We start from the raw sequence: 22419 nt of genomic DNA, 5'->3' as shown, positions 1-22419 counted from the left end.
TTCTTTTTTTAATGTGTAATTTTAGGACACGATCAAGAATTAACACATTGCTGTACGCATCCCAACCAGCGACTTGTGGTAACATCATCTCGAGACACAACTTTCCGTCTTTGGGATTTCAGGGATCCTTCAATCCATTCTGTGAATGTTTTCCAGGGCCACACAGAGTAAGTCACAGTTGTTTTAGAATTTGTCATCTGTACTTAATTATTCTGGAAAAGAAGCTTTGTATTAGGACATTCAAGGTCCATTTTAATCTTAACCTTTTCTATTAATTTTTAACTCCACTATCTTTCAAAATAACTACCATTTTCCTAAGCATATAGCTTGATTTTGAAGATTTCAAAACATTGGTGAGATTAAGAGAAGACTGATCTCTCAGAACGTTGGTTGAGGGAATGGTATGGGGAGAGGGAGATTTAAAAGAAGAATCAAGAAAAGTTCCCGTGCTTGTAGCATGAGTAACCAGAAGGATGATCATGTTATGTATTGAGAGGGAGAGGTCAGGGCTATGTATTAGTATTTCCGCATTTACAAATAATTTTATTGGAATAGTCTAATTTTTGTAATTAACTAGCAGGGTATTGTGGGGGTAATACACACTAACAGTTAAACATTTGGAAGAAGGGTACAAAGTGTTGATGGTCTGCTTAGGGACTCCCATTAACAAAATTAATTTTTTTTAACAATATTAACTTTATCTGTGTTTTGTGAATGAGGAAGCTCTGAGACCCAAAGGCTGTCAGGGACTTGTGTGAGGTTACAGATATTAAAGTGGCCAAGGAGGTATTGCCTCCAAGATACTCCCAAGCCTTCATCTTGTTTCCAAGATTTATTTTGTTGTTGAAAGTTTTAAGCCTATTTAAAATTAGAAAAAGGATTATAATAGAGATTTATTTTTCACCTACATTTATGATTTGTTTCATCACATTTTTTACTCTGTACACATACACATATAATATTAATATGCATGATTGTATTTTTCTGGTGAGCTCTTGAAAGCAAGTCGCAGATGTCAGGGACACTTTGCCCCTTAATACTCCAACATGCATCTTTTAAAAAATAAAGATATTCTAATTAACATCAGAACTGTTATCCACCTTAAAAAAATTAGTGAAAATTCTGTAATCAGGTACTCAACCATATTCAAGTTTACCCATGTGTTTCCAAAATGTGCTTGACATATATATATGTGTGTATATGTTTATGTTTTTTAAATGTAGTATTTAATCAGGCTTATTCATTACACTTGATGTTTTTCTTTAGCCCCCTTTAATCTATAATAGTACTGTAGCCCTTTTTTTGTTTTTCATGATACTAATTTTTTATGTGTGAAGGATTCAAACCAGCTCTCTTGTAGAATGTCCCACGTTCTTCATCTTTCCTTTTTTTTTTCAATAGATTCAGGATAACATTTTTGCCAAAGTACTTCATAACTGGCATTGGTCCAGCAAATTGCACATCACGTCAGGTTGTCCCATTCTTGCTGATGCGATGTGGGGTCACTTGGTTAAGGCGAAGCCGACCAGCTCTCATAGGGGAAGCACTCTGCTCTAAAGTTAGTGAAGTGAAGCAATTCTTTCATATTCCACAGCATCTTTTTACCTGACATGTTCAACATCATGAATGATCTTCCTGAATTAATTAGTACACTGAGTGGTGCAAAGGGGAGATTTTTCTAATTTTATCATTTTGTACATTTATTAGCAGGCAATTTTCAATTTCTCATTTTTCCCCTTGGCTGCTTTCTCTCTTGAGTACTATAGACAGATGAAATTTTAAAAATTTGTATTCATCATTATATCCCTTTATTGTCTTTGCTAATTTTGATGCTCAATTGCTGCAAATTTGACTGAGCGCCTCTCAGGTCTTCCTGTGAACCTTCTGCCTTGTGACATCTTGGATCACTTACTGGTCTATTGGTTTAGCAAGATGTCCTAGACTCACCTTGCACTTTGCCTACCCCTGACTGGAACAAGCGCCAACATTTCTTTCATGAAAGTGATTCTACTTATGTACAGGGCCAAGCAATATATATCTGAGAGCTTTGGGAATTAAGAAGGGAGTTTTGTGTGTAGAGAGCAGAGGAGCATACATTTCTGACATGGTAGGGACAAAAGTCTTTCTTTAGGAGACAGAATTGGTCTCAGGAAGATGGGGAAATGTACCCATCATAGGTTTAGTGAGAATCTAGCCTACCACACTACCGCTGCTGTGCTCACACATCTTTTCCTTAAAGGTAGTATGTTGTCTTAATTAATACTCTCCTTGATCTCTAGGTTCTAATACACAAACTTACAGACACAATTAGTGATTAAAGGGTTCATTAAGCAAGTTAACAAATTGTAATGCTCAGGATTGTATATCAAGACATGTTACAAAGCTCTGTCATATCTGCTAATAAATGCCCAAAGGGGCATACCACTCTGCTATAAGCGTCATCCTGTGAAGACATTTAGCTCAAGCTCCATGGATCAGTAAACCTAATGCCCTGCATTAAGTGTCTAGAGATACCCTGCTCTATAAGCCAGCCTCCTGCCCATAAGCACTCAGCGTACTTGCTCTGTGTGCTGGCAAGTCCGTGCTGTGTCCCAGGCTCTGGCTCCTGGTTCTGCTGCTGCTCCTCTTGTTGCAGCTGCCATCTGGATCCAGGAGGTTCACTCACAGGGATCTCAGGTGCAGAGGACTGTTGTACTCCGGGCTCTTGCTGGTAATGAGATCCCTCTTCCTGCTTCTCTGAGGGTTCATTGTATACACCGCAGGCTGGCACTCCAGGGAAGCCTATTCGCAAGTACTCACAGGTGGATCCTGTTAGTTTCTTCCCCCACATTTTTTTTTTACCAGACCCAGGCAGGGAAAGGTCATTTGGTGGAAGTTGGAGACTTGGGCTAGAAGAGCCACATTCAATAATTCACTGTCCCTGCAGATGGGATGGCATATATAGGCAGAAGATGAAAAGCCTCTGGAGGACCAGCGAGGGCTTGGGTGTGCTGGGAAGACGTTACTGAGGCAGTGATTTGCTAAAGGTTGTGTGGCACATAAGTGGGGCTTGAATTTAAGGTGTTTCAGAGCGTCCTATCAATTTGGGAGCTAGATTGTCTTTCACACAAATCCAAACAAACTTGTCATTGAATGAATTCCAGTGAAAAGTGACCCTATAGGACAGAGCAGATCTGTCTCCGATGACATAAGGCTGTAAACCTCATGACAAAATAATAATAATAATTTACAAATTATCAAGGGTTCGTGAGGGAGGGGTTGGGGAAGGAGGGGAAAATGAGTAGCTGCTACCAAGGGCTCAAGTAGAAAGCAAATGTTTTGAGAAGGATGATGGCAGCAAATGTACAAATGTGCTAGACACGATGGATGTGTGTATGGATTGTGATAAGCGTTGTACTGGCCACCAATAAAATGATGAAAAAGGAAAAGGCTGTCAATCTGTACAGAAGCTGATGGTCTCATCCACTGACCATCTGGTTAGCATCCAAGTGCTTCAAGCGCTACGCCACCAAGACGCTTTATTACCACTCCCAATGCCTATAAATTCACTCTGTGGCATTATTTAAATAACTTTAGGTCACAATCTGTTTTCAGTTGCAGATTTTGATTGTTTGAAATATTTTTTACGTGCCAAGAACATGTTTGTATTGAGTTGAGGGAAGGGAGTGCTGTGGACGGAGCTCAGCTGTGTCTCAGCCATAGGCTGCTTCTCCCTAACTCCTCCTCTGATGGGGCTGTGCGGCCTGCTGGCCTCGTGCTTAAGTCACCTACTCAGTCTCTCTGGTTTCACAGCTCGTAGATACTTGAAATATTTGCTAATAAATGTTTTTTGAGATATATACTTGGGAGGAATGTAATCCATTGGAGAGGTTTATTTTTAAGGTATATATTTAAAATATAGGAATATGATTTTAAAGGTTTTTGGTGGTAATTTAAAAAGGAATCAGGTATGGAGTTAGATAAAGTTGGAGCTATGTAAATTCATTGGAGCCCTCTAGCCAAACCAGTTTTATTTTTTAGAAATAGTATCATGCTTACATTCACGGTAAGGACAAGTAGTGTTGTTTGTTTTTTTAAGATTAAAAACAAAAAGTACAAATGCCATTTAAATTATTCAGATTTTCCCTTTTCTTACTGATCTAGCAAACTTTCGATATGTGGATCCAAAGCGGAATTTCAGAAAATGCATGAGAGACAGGGACACTTTCTCCTTTCTGTCACTTTTCTAAATTGGTGGGGGTTCCTTCGCAAGTGCACTTGTTCCCTGTGTTGTGAGGGAAGGGAGTGCTTCCTCTGGACCTCCCTCTCCATCAGCACCACTCTGCCGCAGGGTTGTTCTCCCACTAATGTGTGGAGTACTTCTTAATGACAGTTTAGGATTTTGTCAGCAGATGGAGCTGCAGACTGCTTTATTTAGTACAAAATATTGTTCCTTGAGAATAGGTCAACAGTAAGCCTTTAGAAATACTCTTCAAGCTGAGGAATCTTTGTAGTAAATGGCTCTTTTGGGGGCCTCTGGCATTGGTTTTATAGAACCCATTTAACAAATAAAACCTACAGGATTAATTACCTCCATATAAATACATATATACTCAAAGGTATGCTTTTATTTATTTATTTTCATGCTGTTGAAACAATTTTAATACGAATCCAAATAAAGTACACGATACATTTGATTCTCACACTCCCACTCACAAATGCTTATTTAAAGTGAACACCGCAGGAAGATCAGGAATGCCAGTGAAGTGGAAAACAGAAGCTATAAAATTTACAAGATGTCACAGTAATATACCACACTCCTCCCAAGGAACGTCTGTGCACTGAGGGGATGGGGGCAGGGGACTGAGTATTCCATTTTGTTGGAATACTCTTTTCTTGGCAGGAAGTGAACTCTGCTCATTCCAGGACTGACCCCTATACTATAGGGATGGCATAATTGCTCTTGAACTTCTGGCTGTTGTGGTAGTATGATGCGATACTACATCAGACCACAGCAAGGATGAGAGGAGTATTTCATGGGCACCAGCTTGGAGAAGAGAGGGCTCAGTTCATTTTGGGGCCTGACCAGTTAGCAGTAGCTGCCGAGTCGACTCCGGCTCAGGGTCGCCTTGTGTGTGCGAGAGGAGAGCTGCACCCCGACGGTTTCAATGGCTGATTTGTCAGGAGTTGGAACCAACTCAATGGCGCCCAACAGCGGTCTACTTTTATTAAAACCCAACGTGAGAGTGAGTTCTTAGTGAAGAGTAGAGGAATGGCTTGAGTCAATATGTTTTCAGTCTAATAACTTCTCTGTGATGTTCTACGTGCTTGAAAAGAAAGGCCAGACCATCTGCTAACTGCTTTTCTCTTTCAAATCGGCGCTTCGGACGGCCCCCTTTATACTAGGGGCTCTTCTGCAGTGCGTCACAGGCTAGCATTAGTGGGTTTCCACGAACACTGATCCTGTGTTCCAGTTTTGTTGGATTTCACTTCCCCAGCTTTCATCACACTCATGACCGTGTCAGCATTTCCAGCATCTCATGGAGTAGTGGTTAGGAATTGGATGCTGGCCGCTCGGTCACAGTGTGAAATCACCAGCCACCTGGAGAGAAAGGTGAACAGGTACAGCCTTGTAAACTCAGGGGCGTTCGCTCTGTGAGTTGCTAGGGGTCAGAACTGACTTGATGGAGCACAGATGTCAGCACCTTAATAAATGAGTTGTAGTATGCCGTCTTAGGAGTTCACGTTTAAATTGTGATGTTGGTTAAATGATAGTGAGCTCTCTAAGGTGAACCAGAGACATCTAAACTACGGCTATATGATTGGATCTTGGGCTGCTATTTCATTCTGCCCCCACTCTAAGAACATTTAGTCTTTAAGACATGGGCCTGCTCGATACTTGACCTCATGAGGAGAGGCCACTGAAGACCCCGGTGCTCCAGCAAAGTGTGGTGAAGAGACCAGATGGTGCCTGGCAAGTACAAAGAATAGCATCCGGGGTTTTTTATTATTTTAGTAAATCATTTTATTGGCGGCTCTTACAGATCTTATAACATTCCATACATCAGTTGTATCAAGCATATTTGTACATATGTTGCCATCATCATTTTAAAAGCATTTTCTTTCTACTTGAACCCTTGGTGTCAGCTCCTCTTTTTCCCCTCCCTCCTCTACCCTCACACCCTTATGATCCTTTGATAAATTATAATTTCATAATTATAAATGATGGAATTATGGTTATTTTCATATTTTTGACACCATATGCTCTCTCTCTTCACCCACTTTTCTGTTGTTCATAGCCCCCCCACCCCCCTTTGATCTGTTTAAAAGTTGTATCAGTTTTTAAACAAGTGAAGGGGAAACAAGACAGACTAAGGATGTGCGTAGCCTTGCTATCGTGCCGAGTGCGGCGGAACGTGGATTATGGCAGATGGAGCTAGGTTAAAATTTATCACACACATTTGTCATTTGCTCTAATTTTAAATATTTTATGCTTTGTTTTCACTTGAGGCTTTTCTCTGTTTTGGAACTTTTGTTTCTTTGTTTTGTGTTTTTATGTGTTTTCCAGTATATGAAATTCAGGATGGGTGTACCTGCAGACGGAGTAACTGGATGAATGGTTTCTTGGGACCTGGCAAAGGGAGGTGTGTGTGTATGTGTGGTGGAATGGGGAGCTAATAAGTACAAGAAGTAAATGTTTGAATATTAACTATGCTAATGATTGAACAACCCTTCAAAATGTGACTAAACTATTTAGTTGTCAGATATGTCTCAATAAAACTGTTAATAAACAAAGCAAGCCTGTAATGTTTGTAGGCATTCAGCCCTGTCTTCTAATCTAGTAACTTTGTTGATTTTCCACAGAAAATGTCTAGAATCCCTTTTATCTGATTCTTTTCTTGAATATTAAAGACAAAGCACAGACATATACATCTTAAATTCTTTTTTTACATAAAGAAACATTTTAAAAATTTTTTTAATTGAAAGTAATTTTATTTTTACTTAAACCATTTTATCGTACAACTCTTAACACAATCCATACATCAATTGGATCAGGCATGTTTGTACATATGTTGCCTTCATTCTTTTTAAAAAAAATCATTTTATTGTGACTGATACAACTCTTATCACAATCCACACATACATCAATTGTGTAAAGCACACTTATACATTCGTTGCCCTCATCATTCTCAAAACTCTCTTTCCACTTGGGTTCCTGGAATCAGCTCATTTCCCTTTTTCCCCTCCCCCTCCTTCATGAACCCTTGATAATTTATAAATTATTATTTTATCTTACACTATCCGGTGTCTCTCTTTACCCACTTTTCTGTTGTCCATCCCCCAGGGAGGAGGTTATAGGTAGATCCTTGTGATCGGTTCCCCCTTTCTATACCCCCTTCCCTCCCGGTATCGCCACTCTCACCACTGGACCTGAAGGGTTCATCTGTCCTGGATTCCCTGTGTTTCCAGTTCCCATCTGTACTGCTATGCATCCTCTGGTCTAACCAGGTTTGCAAGGTAGAATTTGGAGCATGATAGTTGGGGAGAGGCAGGTTGTGAGTTTCATTGTTTCTACCCTGAACCCTGAGTGACTCATCTCCTCCCCACTACCCCTCTACAAGGGATATACAGTTGTCTACAGATGGTCATTGGGTCTCCATCGTGCACTCCCCTCATTCACGATATGATCCCCCTCACCCAACCCCCGCCTTTGTTGCTTGAAACCTGGTCCCTTTGGCCCTTCATGTTCACACATGTTGGTGTGCTGCTTCCATGTGGGCTTTGTTGCTTCTGGGCTAGATGGCCGCTTGTTTACTTTCAAGCCTTTAAGACCCCAGATGCTATCTCTTTTGATAGCCAGGCACCATCAGCTTTCTTCACCACATTTGCTTATGTACACGTTTGTCTTCAGCTATCATGTCAGGAAGGTGGGTATCATGGAATGACCGTTTAGCTGAGCAAGGTGCTCTTGTATTAAGGGAATGCGCGCGAGGAGGCCCAATGTCCACCCGCTGCCCTACTACTAAACCTATAAATATATGCACATAGGTCTATTTCCCTCATAGTCATAAATATAATTACATATGTACATGTCTGTATTTAGGATTCTCTCTATGCCCTTTGCCTGCGATTCCTTTCCTCTATTTCCTTACGCTTTCCTCCTGTCCCACCACCATGTGCAGCCTTCATTCTGGTTTCAGTTGTTCCTCTCAGTTACCTTGGCCTTGGTCACTCCCTTCCAGTCCTCCCATCCCCGCCCTCCACTGGTTTTGAACCACTCCTTGTTCCCTTGTCCCTGGGTTGGCCAATACCTCCTCTCTTCCCCCACCTCCTACACTCTCATGTATGTCTAGAATTGCGGATGGCTTTGATAGCGCCAAACAAAGTGGCACATAAGAACATGGCTTTGATGGCAGTAACACTGACAAGCTAAACAACAAAAAAAGCCAATGACATACAAAATTTAAAAGAAGAGAAAAAAACAAAAGAGCAAAACAAAAAACAAAAAGAAAATCAGAAAAAAAAAGCCTGTCAATAGTTCAGGTTCTGATTGTTGATGAGTCTGATGGGGTGCCACGTCCTGGCCCCAAAGTCCATCCTTTATACTCCCTCGGGACCTCCTTGCTCTGCTTCTCCCGCTGCTCCATTGCATGTCCCAGTGTGTTGCCTCCGTGTGGTGGGGTCAGCTCAGTCGCACATCCCACATTGTGTCTCCGGTGCTGTCCTGTGTAGGGCCATGGGTCAGTGCAGGATGTTGCATCTCGCCGTGGGGTCGGCTATATGGTCCTCTCTGTGCATTGGGCCCTTTGAACTGGGCTATCGTCCTCAGAGCTTGGTGGGCCCAGGTGTGCTCTGCTCCCCTCCTCCTCCTTCCTTTGCTTCATCTTCCTTCTGGGCGTGGTAGGTCAGTTCCTTTCCCTCACCAGACGATCTGTTTTCATTTTCTGTGGCACTCCCTCCCATGGTGGGGGTCGGGCTGATTCTGGTCAGGGCTGACGTGTAGTCTAATCTCTTTTTGTGAGCCTCCACTCTTTTCTAGACATTTACTTAATATCGAGCCCTTGGTATCAGTTCTTCCTCTCCCTTCCTCCCACCTGATAGATTGTACATTGTTATTTTTTTCCGATTTTACACTGACCACTTCCCCCATGTTTTCTGTTCTTCCCTTCCCCCATGTTTTCTGTTCTTCTTCCTGTAGAGGGGTGTATGGTTATGTGTCGATCTTTGCGATCGGTTCGCCACATCTTCAATTCTTGCTGCACTGAACCAATTGGTGTCACCTTGAAAACATGCATGAAAAACTAAAAAAAAGAAACACACATATGCAAAAAGTTGCATGTGAATAATTTCTTAAACATATGTAACCACAATAACCTTTTTTCACAGAATTAATATTAACATCATATGGAAGCTTTTATCTTGGGACATATTTTCATTTATAGGAACACAGCATAAATTCTTTGGTAATGGATATTAGAAATTAGCATCTTCTATTAGTAATTAGCCATCCAGTTAATTTGAATTTTGTTATATTGGATTACTTAAAGAAAGATTTAGCTGCTAGGGATTTAAGGATTATTAACTCAATTTTTAATCCAGTTTTTCTAGGAGCTGGGGGAGAGATTTTTGCCCCCTATTTCATTTCCTCTTACTATTATGCCTCTACCTTTACATAGATGCTATGCATTTTTTTAAAGTAGAGTTGGATATGTAATGTTTCAGTGTAAAGTCAAAAACCTATAATCACTTCAAAATTTGTACAGTTATGATGCTTGCTGTACAGAGATGGAACTTATTGTTTATATTTAAGTCTCCTAATAATTTCAAAGGGCCTCTCTGGAAGACAAAGCCTAATATTACAACGAAAATCAGAAGGGAAGAACACACTCAGTGTAGCTGAAACTGAAAGAACTCAAGGAAAAATTCAAGCCTCGTATTGCAATTTTGAATAATTCTACAGGCAAAATATTGAGTGATGCAGGAAGCACCATGAGAAGATGGACAGAATTCAGAGTCACTGTATCAAAAAAAAAAAAAAATAGCCGGCATTCCACCATTTCCGGAGGTAGCATATGATCAAGGACCAAGGGTACTGAAGGAAGACGTTCAGACTTTTCTGAATGCAGGAGTTGATGGAATCCCCACTGAAATGTTTCAGAAAACCGAAGCAGCACTGGAAACACTCACTCAACTATGCCAAGAAATTTGGAAAACAATTACTGAGCAACTGACTGCAAGAGAGCCATATTTGTGCTCATTCCAAAGAAAGGGCACCCAACAGAAAAAATGCTAAAACTATAGAATGATATCATTGATATCGCACACAAGTAAAATTTTGCTTAAGACCATCCAACAACAGTTGCAGCAGTACATTGACAGGGAGCTGACAGAGGTTCAGGCTGGATTCAGAAGAGGATGTTGAACAAGGGATATCATTGTTGGTATCAGATGGATCTTGGTTCAAAGTAGAGAATATCAGAAAGATGTTTACTTGTGTTTCATTGACTATGCAAAGGCATTTCACTGTGTGGACCATAATAAGCTGTGGATGACCTTGAGAAAAATTTGAATTCCAAACACTTCACTGTGCTCATTTGGAACTTGTACATGGATCGAGAGGCAGTTTTGTGAACAGAACAAGGGAACACTGTATGGTTTAAACTCAGGGAAAGTATGGGTCAGGGTTGTATCCCCTTATCAGACTTGTTCAAGCTGTGTGCTGAGCAAACCATCAGAGAAGCTGGATTCTATGAAAAAGAAAGTGGCATCAGGATTGGGGGAAGACTTCTTAACAACCTGCGATATGCAGATGGAAAATGAGGACTCGATGCACTTGTTGATCAAGAAAAGGGATTGTAGCCTTCAGTATGTATTGTAGCTCAGTGTAAGGAAGATTAAAATCCTCACAACTGGCCCAATGGTAACATCATGATAAATGGAGGAAAGTTTGAAGTTGTCAAGGATTTTGCCTTACTTGGATCCACAATCAATGCTCAAGAATGCAGCAATTAAGAGACCAAAATATGTATTACATTATGTACCAGTAAATATGCTGCACAGACCTCTTTAGGATATTGATGAGGAAAGATGTTACTTTGAGGACGAAGGTACGCTTGGCCCAAGCCATGGCATTCTCCATTGCATCATATGCATGTGCAAATTGGACATTGACTAAGGAAGACTGTGGAAGAATAGACACAGTTGAATTGTGGTGTTGGAGAAGAATATTGAAAGTACCAGGGAATGGTAAAATGACAAACTGAACTGTACTGGCAGAAGTACTGCCAGATTGCTGCTTGGAGGGAAGGATGGCAAGGACGTGTTGTCAGGAGAGACCAGTTCCCGGAGAAGGGCGTCATGTTTGGTAACGCGCAAGAGTGGCGAACAGGAGGAAGGCCCTCCAGGAGGACTGACAGAGACTGCACCGTGAACTCTGGCGTAGGAACAGTGGTGAGCCTGGTGCAGCACTGTGCCGTGTTTCATTCTTTTGAGCACTTGATCGCTGTATGTTAATGGCACCTAACAACCACAAGTCTTTCTTAAAGTTCTAGAAAAGATTCATGAGTTCTTTCTTTTTTCATGTACTCTATTTATTGGAGACCTTTTCATTATTTTGAAACCTTTTGGTTATAATACGAAGTTTAACATAATGGGATTTTACTTGGTATAACTGTGGTTGAGTTTATTGTGACTAGTTGCTAGTTGCCCACTGGTTACCAGTTTCTTTGAAAAAAAAATTTAGATACTTTTTTTTTTCTTTTAGATACTTTACATAGGAAATTACTTTCCTAATAGCATAAATAAGAAATCATAGTGTGTGCTATGCTTGGAAAGACTAGAAATGCTGAGTTTGAAAATTTTGGTGAATATGTGTATATATGTATATATAAATCATTCCAGCATGCACTCTGAGTAAAGTCTTTTTTTTAATTGTTGATGGATAAATAGAAAATTTACAAGAGGCTTTTATTGGTATATACTGAAAATCTTTAAAGGGAAATGAGAGATGTCCAATATGATTCTTGTTTAGCTAAAAAAAATCACAGTGTTGATTTTCCTAGATTTCCATCTTCTTAGGAATAATGTTAGTTCTCCTAGATTTCCATCCTCTTAGGAATGTCCTTTCCTTGGAGCTTTGTTTAATTTTCTTCCTTATTTGTTTATTTTTTTAGTCTGGTTTTGCTTTATTTGCCATAAAAAGGAGCTGCCAGTTGAGGCTGTTCCTGGTCATTAAGTTTCGTCAGCGGGTGGGCTGATGCCTGCAATTTATCCAACCTGACAATATCTACAAATATGTATAAACTTGGTATTGACAACATTTGAAATTAACATAGTTAACATATTGGAGAATACTTTTTTCTTTCCTTATTCTTTGCTTTAGTTTGTTCCATAATTACACTTTGATTCCCAAAATGTGATCATTGGCTCTTTCTTCTCAAAACAAATCACTGCTTCTACCAGAACAAAGTTATCAAAGTCATTTTAAGAATGCTAAAGATTGCTTAAAGTTATGCTCTCTGAATCGTTCCAGCATGATTAGTATATTCTAACTTTATTTGCTAACACCCTGAGCCATAGTTAAATTAATTACAAATTCTAGATTATATAAGGTGAATAGCTTGGTGAATTATGCATTTTGATATTAACCATTTTCTCAATTTTTTCAAAAAGAAATGGTGCTTGGAAAACACCACAGTTTTAACTGAGCCATTTTTTAAGAGCCATTTTTATATGCATTGAAGTTTTACACTTGGTAAATATCAGCATGTCTGGTTCCAGCTTGTGTATCAGCATGTGGTGTGGCCAAGACAGCATTCCACTGGGAAACTGCCTTGATCGGCAGTAGCTTTGGATAGACTGAACTTGGTTTGTAAGTCATTTTGGTAATTTACTCCTGGTAATCGCTTTACAATCCTTGCCCATCAGGAGGACATATAGGAGAACCAGGTATTCTGCCTCTTCCTGGGTGTTGGAGATTGCTCACAGATTATCCCTTGCTGTGTAAATTATTATTTAAACTAATATTGATCTGATTACACTGGCGACTATTGTGCTCATGCCTTGGCCTCTCATTTTTATCCCACCTTTCCCGTATGTGTGAAAGTATGGTTCATTTAGCTACTTTTTTACTTAACCGAATTGAAAATAGCTCATTTTGTTTAGAGAAGGATTATAGGCTTGCATTATTTTTAGCAAGGATCTGCAAGCATTGAAGGCTATCATACCACCTGAGCAGGAGTCACTGCTCGTTACAAACTCTCAACATATTGCCCCACTTGGCGTTTTTCTGAGCCTTCTTACTTAGCCTAAATATGATACACCGATTCCCACAGACATAGACTTGGTGCCAGTAGTTGACAGAAAATGCCATCTAAAACTGCAGTGATTGTATTAAGGTGTACTATATAGAAAGTCTCCTTATGAATTAGTGATACCTTCTCATGAAAACAACAAAAGAGGCATTACTAAGTATAATGTGTAGCTTAAGCAGGTAAAGCACACCTACATACTATTTATATACCTCATGCTGCTGAAATAGAAAAACCCTTTAACCAATAGAAATTGATTTTCTCACAATTAGGAGACTAATGCTTCAACAGACGGACAGATGGGTGATGGATTGGAAGCTAGCAGTCTGAATGCAGGGCGTCCTGGTGGCATAGTGGTTATGCATTGGGCTGCTAACTGAGAGGTCAACAGTTTGAAACCACCATCTGTTCCACAGGAGAAAGAGGAGGTGTTTTATTCCTGGATAAGATTATAGTCTCTGAAACCCACAGGGGCCATTCTGTCCTGTCCTATGGGATCTCTTTTAGGTTGGAGTCGAGTCAAGGGCAGTGAATTTTGGTTTGATTCTAGAACATTTCTCTCTGTGTTGGTGCTAGGCGAAGGTTTTGTGTCTTCTAGTTTCTATTCGAGGACTTCCTGTGCTTGATCTGTTGTTATATCTCAAAAGCAATCGATATAAACCATCCTCTACTAATAAGATTTAATTAACAGAACAAAGACATCCTATTCCCGAATGGACTATAATTATAGGTATAGCGATTAGCGTTTACACTACACTTTAGAGGGCGACGCAGTTGAATCCATTGCATGTGCTTATGTACAGTTGTCTTTTTGTGTAGATGAGGTCATTGTGAAAATATCATTACTTTTCAGGGAGGTCTGAAAACTCTGTTGGTCCCTGTATAGTTCCCTCATTCCTTTTCACCTCTGTTTAGTTCTACAGTTTGTGTATGCCATACTTTATTAGCCAGGTTCCTGCTGACACAGTGTAAAAGTTCATTCAACTCAGAGTGGAAGAGCTTCCAAAAGCGATTTAACACCTCTCCATTCTACCCTTTTGAAGGGGACCCTCCTCATTTCAGAAGGACCTTTCAGTAACTAACAAAGGAAAACTGCGAGGAAGGAAGTCCTTTGATGTCCCTGTCCAGTTTGTTGCCAGCTATAGGATTGCATCACTTTCCATTGCGATGACCTCAATGCAAATGGCAGACTATTCTCACAGGCTAAAAAGTCTTCCCGGTGGGACACTAACTGTATCTCTCGCAGACTTATGAAGGCAGCAGAAGCTGTGTGTGGATGTGCTGAGTCTTCGTGTGTGGGCAGAAACCACAAACCTCCGGATGAGCCGGGTCGGGTAGGGAGGAGCTGCAGAATGGAGAGTTGATTTGGGAGAAGATGGTGGTGACAGTGAAGTGTACAGTTTGGTCCTGCACACACCAGTGCAAGCCTGGCAGCCCTGCTCGGCTTTGGTCCTGCACACACCAGTGCAAGCCTGGCAGCCCTGCTCGGCTTTGGCCCTGCACACACCAGTGCAAGCCTGGCAGCCCTGCTCGGCTTTGGCCCTGCATACACCAGTGCAAGCCTGGCAGCCCTGCTCGGCGGAAGCCTCTCCCTTGACTAGCATCTGCGGCTGCTTTTCACTGCCCCGCCCACTCCAGGACTGCTTGAGTTCCTTGCGTTGTGAACCGCGGGGTTCTGATGCCTGGTAATAGAGTGGAGTAACACTTCACTTAACTGGTGTCTTTGGGGAGTGAGTTGTTCCACGTAAATGGTTTTTCCAATAATCCCTCAAGAAATAAAACTTTTGTAAAAATATAATTTCAACTATTTTTGGAGCCACCGTTTCTAAAAATGCGGAGGCTGTTTCTGCTGCTTCAACAAAGGACGTTGGACCCTCCACCACCCTTTCTTTCCTGGTGTCTGCAGTTCATGACAGCTCTTAGCTTTCCGCCGATTGTGTGTATGTGTGCGGCATGAGAGAAGGCGATATCAGTGCTTTCACAAATCTTGTATTTATTGTGTTGCTTTCCCTTACTAAGTAGCTCCAAAAATATTATGCACTTTGAGATTTGGATCTCTGTTCTTTGTAGGGCTTTATGGGGCTAGTCTGGGGGTCTAGGGCTTGATGGTACTATGTTTGTGGACATGGCTGACAGTGTTTCTCTTTCAATCCCTGAATCATCTTCTATTTATTGTTTCTATGTTTTAATTAAATGTAATAAAAATTAACCTTGGATAAAGCCCAGGGACCAGTCCTCACGAGTGCATGAACTGGAGGGAGTTTCTTCTATTTTCTGAGAGGCCATGTTCTGAAATAAGTCAATAGCATAACATCTGAAGCATATGGACAAAAGGGCCTGAATTCTAGGAAATGAGCTGTCGTCTTTAAGTAGCCTAGCTCCACCGGGGAAGATAAGCCAGTACAGAAACAGAACAAAACCAGAGAAGGTAGAATTAAGTGCTCTCTCGGTCTAGCGTGGCCACAATTAGGTGTTTCTTTAATACTTGGCTGCTTTATAGGACGACGGCCAAGATGGAACTCATTAGTATCCTCATTAGATATCTTGCCTAGTAGATAATTTGCGAGGGTACTCACCACACTGTCGGTGTGTTACTTACCTTAGTTTTAGGCATGCCAATTAGTAACGAGAAACAATTTAATAAAAATAGTGTGATTCAGTGAGCAACAGAAAAGGCATTCAAAAGATCTAATCGGGGGGTGGGGTGGGGGTGTAAGGTATTATGTCGCAGGTGACAGACTGTAGCCTGTTACTTGGTCCCCTGCTTTTCCAGGGAATAGATTGTTGTGGGGAGTACTTTAAGGCATTGAACTTCCTTCTGTTAAGGGTAATGGGAAATCTGGAAATGGTTCATAGTGATGGTTGTACAAAATACTGAATATAACATCCCTGAACTGTGCCGGTGAAGAATGCCGACACGGTACCTGTTTTGTCACCTATGTACGAGTAGTTTCAAAACATTCTTGGAACAATTCCAGTAGTTTAATTACATTCTTTCCCCCATGAAACTTTTGAAGCTCCCTCATATTTACCACAATTTAAAAAATTAAGACACTTAAAAAAAGGGTATTTTTAACAGGGAGCAGTTTTAAGTATGCTACATTTATTATGTAACTTTAAAATTTCTCAAATGAGAAAAATGTTTTCAAAATTATGAGATGCAATTTAAAAAGATAAAAGAGAAAATCCGTTTCTACCAGCACATGATGAGATAAAGCCAACAGGGTGGAAAGAGGGAAACCAAGAGTGTGGTGTTCCAGAAGCTCAGGGAAGAAAGTGAATCGAGAAGAAGGGTGGAGTGATCCATTGTCTCCTGGAGCTGTCAGGCCCAGTAATCAGCGTACTGACCAGTGACCATCAGATTCAGTGTCGCGGGCTTTGATGGGCAGGATGCCAGTTTTTATGGTGGAGTGGTGGGAGCAATTCCCGGGGTGAGGTGGGTTGAAGAGAGGGAAAGGCGGTAGTGAGTATACATAGATGTTTCAAGGAGCTTTGTTTTAGAGCAGCAGTTCTCAGCCTGGGGGTCACGACCCCTTTCGGTGTGTGTGTGTGTGTGTGTGTGTGTGTGTGTGTGTGTGTAATGACCCTTTCACAGGGGTCGCCTGATTCATAACAGTAGCAAAATTACAGTTAGGAAGTAGCAGCGAAAATAATTTTATGGTTCGGGTCACCACAGCAGGAACTGTATTAAAGGGTCGTGGCATTAGGAAGGTTGAGAACCACTGTTTTAGAGGAAGGGAATGGTGTTATAAAAAGAAGTCAAGTGAGCTTTTTGTTTTTAAGATGGAGAAGCAACAGCATGTTTATGTTCTAATAGAATGAGTGTGGAGATTGAAAAGTTGATGGCGGGGAAGAAGAGAGAGGATTGCTGGACCCTGCATCCCTGGTGGCATGGGGGTTATTCAAGGTCAGAAGTTAGACATCACCAGCCGCCCTAGGGAGAAAGACGAGGCTTTCTACTCTGAAGATTTACAGTCCCAGAACCCCCCGGGGCAGTTCTACTCTGTCATATGGGGTCACATTGAGATGGGCTTGACTTGCTGGTAGTACTCTTTTTTCCTTTTTTTTTTAGCCTTTATCAGAGGGGATAATGTTTCCTGCAGAAGTAGACTTTAGAGACCGGTAAACTAGAAAACCAAATCAGTTGCATTGCATTGAGTTGATGTGACCCTTGGTGTCTCTCTGTGGTCAGAGGAGTACTGTGCATCATAGAATTTTCAGTGGTTGATTTTTTGAGGGGTGGGGGAAGTAGTTCATGAGATCTCTCTTTCTGAGGTACCTCTGGGTGGACTTAGGCGTCCATCCTCTCAGCTAGCGGGTGAGCATGTTAGCCATTTACCCTCCTCAGGCACTTCTCTGATTCAGGACCACAGACAGTTCATCTGATGCCTGGCTCAGGAAGGCTTTATTTAAGTTGGTTGTGTGTGGAAGCGTTCTCAAACAGAAAGCTGAGAGTTCAGAGGAAGAAGATAGAAAAGAAGAGGGGAGAAGGGGACAGTGACATAATGATGCAGGAGGATTGTGGGGTAGCATTAAGGGCCCACAAGAGGAACATGGTCACGATTTAAAACAGGACCATTCTGGTGAGTTATGTATTTTTCTCCAGGTCCGTTCAGCGGTCCAAGTAAGTATAAGCATGGAGTAAGCGGAGAGTTGGATTTAATTAGTTTGTGGTTTTGCCAAGCGAGTAAAAACAGAGCAAGAAAGGGACTGAGGGAATTGAGGCTGTGTGCAGGGGTATAATTACGGTGGTTGCTGTGGAAGTTGAGCTGACTTTGGAATTTGAGTGTGGGCTAGACTGTGATCTTTTTATTTATCTGCTAAGAAAATAATGGTCCTCTTAGGGCCTTTACTTTTTGATTAGTATTTGTGGACTCCATGGGGCGGGTCCTTGAGAAATACAGAAAGGGACAGGGACAACATAACTTGCTGAGTCTTTCAGTTTCTTGGTTTCAGTGAGTTGTGTATTATACCATTGGAACCTTAGCTTAAAGGAGTGATCCCCTAGCTGGCATGAAAAGCTAAAAGGTTGCGGGTTCAAATCCACCCAGTGGCACCTTGGAAAACAGGCCTCATCAGCTGTTTCTGAATGGTCAAAGCCTGTAAAATCGCTTATAGCGGTTAGGCTCTGCGCACACAAGTCCACCGGGGGTCAGAATTGGCTTGTGGGCAACAGTCAGAGCTGCAGCATTATGGGTTATCTTGTGGCCAATGTTTAAGCATAAGAACTAAAAAACCCTTCCCTATTGTAATATTTCATAATTTCTATCCTCCCGCCCCATTCATGCTATAACAGACTAGATCGGATTCTGTTGTCAGATGACTATAGGTCCAATGCACGCACGGGTCCCTAGGGCAGAGATGATGTTTTTCCCTCTCAGTTTATCCAGTGATCTCATCGGATGAGTCAGGGCGTACTGAGGCATACAGCACCCATGCCAGCGGTCATCAGAAGACCAGGCAGTCACTCGGATACATGTATTCCACATTTCTATATTCATATGAGAAAAAGAAAAATACGTTATCAGTTGACTGATAATAACTAATTCCGTATTTTCAGAAGGTGAATTGGAGTTATTTTCTCCTCCTTTGCCTACGTGTGGCATCCACTGATGCTCCTCTGGTGTCTGGATTCTTCCTCTTAATCCAAAACCAACACAAACCCCCCCCCCCCCACTGCCGTGGAGTCAGTTCTGATTCATAGTGACCCTGTAGGAGCAGGTGAACCTGCCCATGGGACTGTCTGAGACTCTCTCTCTCTTGGGGAGTAGGAAGCCTCATCTTTTCCTGAGGGGTGCCTGGGGGTTTCCCCCTCCTGCCCTTGTGGTCAGCAGCCCATGTGCCACTTTGCCACGAGGAAACCTTTCTTAGCACGTAGTAGGTGCTTAATACAGCTTTATTGAATTAATAAGTTTATATTTAAAATCTTCCAATAATTTATGTAGGAAATCGCTCAGTTACTTCTGAACAGGGACATTCAGACACTAGTGTGGATTCAAGTGAAATTTTTGAGCTCATGCTGTAACTTATGGAAAATTAACTCATTTTTTTTCCCAAGGGAGTCTTGAATTTCAAACATTGAAAAGGACTCACGTGGGATACAAATTTGGACGTATTGTATTTATTTTAAGGTTCACTTTGAGAAAGGCAAAAGAGCCTAGAGCGTCGCTTTCATTTAGGTTACTCGGCTAGTAAGGTCTGTGTGAGCTTTTAAAAGGAGCCCGGAAAACAACAGTTGAGAGGAAATCTGGGCATCTGATTGTACACAGAAAGCAATGAAGACAAGTTTTAAAGTGCATTGTATGATGTTTCTATATATAAGGGCATTCGTAAACTCTGATTGGGCTTCTAAGAATGTATTTTGATTACTAATGCCAAATAATGGTCTGTTTATAATTTCTGGATCTATTGGGCCACAGACATCTTGAAGTTTTATATTAATACCGTGACATAATTGAGTCCTTGACTGGCCCAAGTAATAAAGCGACAATGATTCTCTTTCTCAGTAGGAATTTGATGTATAATTTGAAAAGATAACAGTCTGTGTTCTTAGGAAGGGAGAGTCCATGCTTTCAGGTCATTTTCTACTTAGAGAGTACTTGCTCTTCTGTGAACAAACTGGTCTGTTCTTCAAATATAAAAAATAGTACTTTATTTTGCAGGAAGTTACACTTTAAAAATAAGACATGGAAACTCTGTAGTCAATTTTTGATGTGGTGCCAGGAAAGCACGCTGCATCAGCATTTCATGGTCCAGCTTTTTCCACCTCATATATTTTTTTTCTTAGCCGTGAAATTTCAGCAGATTGTTATGCAAAACAGTCTTGTGTCTCTGTGTGACTGGGAAGACAGCTGTTAGTCCTAATGAGGAGTGCTGGCATTACAGTGTTCGCGTTGATTGAGACCCACGGAGGGAGCAGAATGTTCCAGATCAGGCAGTGGTGTGTGGTGAGAAGGTGCCATGCTGTCAGCTGGAAGTACATGCTCGGCTGCTCCCTACGACAAGATAAATGAGTTTCGCTGTGGTTTGGCAGTCTGAAGCTTTTCCAGCGAGCGCTGGGAGCACACCACATTCCCTGTGGGACCCCATGGTCAAAGGGGGCCTTTAAAGCTACTGCCGCCGTGCCAGTTTTTTTCCCTTTGATGTCCTACAATACCTGTCAAGATTGTGATTTATTAAAAGCCTAATGTCTTTTAGCATTTCATTAACATAGGGTTAGCCGATCCTTTGTTGACACTGTTTCCATTAATGTACCAGAATGTTAACTGAAATTTAACGGGACTAGGCCTCCTGAAGGCTACAGTCCAGGAGAAGTCAACAGGCAGTTAAACTTGATGCTTTTCAAAGTTTTGCTGATAGTTTAAGTTCTTTAAACCTTATAGCGTCTGCATGGAAGGTATAAACTAAACCCATCACCATTGAGTGGATTCTGACTCAGCTAGTATAAGGTCGAAGTGCCCCTGTGGGCTTCCTTGACTGTAATTCATTACGAAGTACAAATTGTTGCCTTTTCTCTCAACTAAGAAAGAGAAGGTGCGTTTGAACTGCTGACCTTGAGGCTAGAAACACCTAATTTATGTGTTGGCTCAGAAGCACCGTTGAAATTCCACGATTCTGGTGTCCCATCATAGTTTTCTTTAGTAGCTTGCCGGGCTGGGTCTAATATATATTTTTTTAAGTTTGTGTGAATGCAGTGGAGCTTGGTTTTAATTAGAATGTAATTTGATGTCCATTTGAATTAAGAGGGCTTTTATAAATGGGGCCACGCATGGTGACTAGATAGTGCTAATCATAATAAGTAGTTTGCATAGAACATGAAATAAAATTCTTCCAATACAGCTTTAGTGACAGGAACAACTGACATTTTAAATTAGAATTACTATATTCCAAGCAATTAATGTACATGACCCCAGTTAGAGTAGATACCAGTAAATTAAGTATGTAGAAACCAAGCTTTTGCCCATTTAAATGAATGATTTGTGAAGATAGGGAAAGGATATAACTTTGCGTTGATAGGTGGAAATTTACATTGCTGGTAGTTTTGGAGGATTATTTAAATAGCTTAGATGAGCATGGAGTAGAGCTTTAAGTCTCTCTATAAAGTTAGTAACTCTAATTTTTTTTGGCCTTGAGTTACAGTTATGGAAGTAAGGTAACTAACTTGTCTCTCTGAGAAACTACTGGTCTGACCTGTAATTTTGGTAAATTTTAAATGCCAACTCTGGCCTAAAAATCATGTAATGCCTTTACAGATAAGCCAGTTACGGCAAGATTAAGCCCTGTTAAGGCTATTGAATAAATGGATGATCAAAATGAGAATTTTCTGCATCGTTAGCACCATTAATGCAATAACAAAATTATGCTGAAGTAAAACATACATCACAGAATCTTTACATACTTATTCATGACACTGCTCATCATATTTTAAAGGCTAAGTGATCAAATAAGATACTCTCATTCTCAATTCATTGAAAAATTAAGTTTCTCGTCACACCCTTTTTATTTATTTATTTAATTTTTATTGGCTTGCATTGTTTTCATTAGTAATTGCCAGTGCACACAACTGACTGAAGCCCACTGCCAGCTCTTGATTCCAATTCGCAGCAACCGGACAGGGCAGGGGTGAAGTCCCTACCGTTCAGAGGCGCACATCTCTCTCTATGGGGACTCACTCCTGTGGGAGCACCCGGTGGAGCTGAGCCACTAGCCTCTCAGTGCTTAACCCACCTCCCCACCATGGCTGGGGCGCATGGGGGGTTTGCATATAGCCTTTTCTGTTTTCCAATGCCGTTTCCTTATTTCAGCGCCCAGTCTCTTCTCCCGTGTGATTTTCTTCTTCTTTTCTCACTACAGTGGGTGTTGACTTCCCATTGAGAAGCTAATATTGCTAATTAACTTACATAACATAACAGGTAGAACCATGTTTTTCCTCTAAATGTTTTCGTTAAGTCTCTTCAAAGACAGTCAGTAGACTCTAAATGATGACATTTCCCCTTGCTGGTATTTTAATCCAATATCATCATTTAGTAGAATATTTACTATATTCTACCTTTGTACCCAAACCAGCGCATTTTCTAAGTTTTAAGAGTAAAGTTTATGAAGTCGCCAATATAAGAAACTAAGTGAAACC

General features: G+C 41.1%; 1 protein-coding gene across 3 annotated transcripts in view; it reads left to right on the top strand.

Moving 5' to 3' along the window:
- Nucleotides 1-22419, top strand: part of WDR37 (WD repeat domain 37) — an 87433-nt gene that overhangs the window by 54513 nt on the left and 10501 nt on the right. For all 3 annotated transcript variants that reach the window (XM_075550135.1, XM_075550134.1, XM_075550133.1), the window contains one exon: nucleotides 26-167. In XM_075550135.1, coding sequence (XP_075406250.1) covers nucleotides 26-167 — 142 coding nt within the window. The remainder of the gene's footprint in view (nucleotides 1-25; nucleotides 168-22419) is intronic.

This window comes from Tenrec ecaudatus, chromosome 5 (genome assembly GCF_050624435.1).
Source record: "Tenrec ecaudatus isolate mTenEca1 chromosome 5, mTenEca1.hap1, whole genome shotgun sequence".
In the NCBI taxonomy this organism is placed as follows: domain Eukaryota; kingdom Metazoa; phylum Chordata; class Mammalia; order Afrosoricida; family Tenrecidae; genus Tenrec; species Tenrec ecaudatus.
This window is presented reverse-complemented; position numbering and strand designations above follow the sequence as displayed.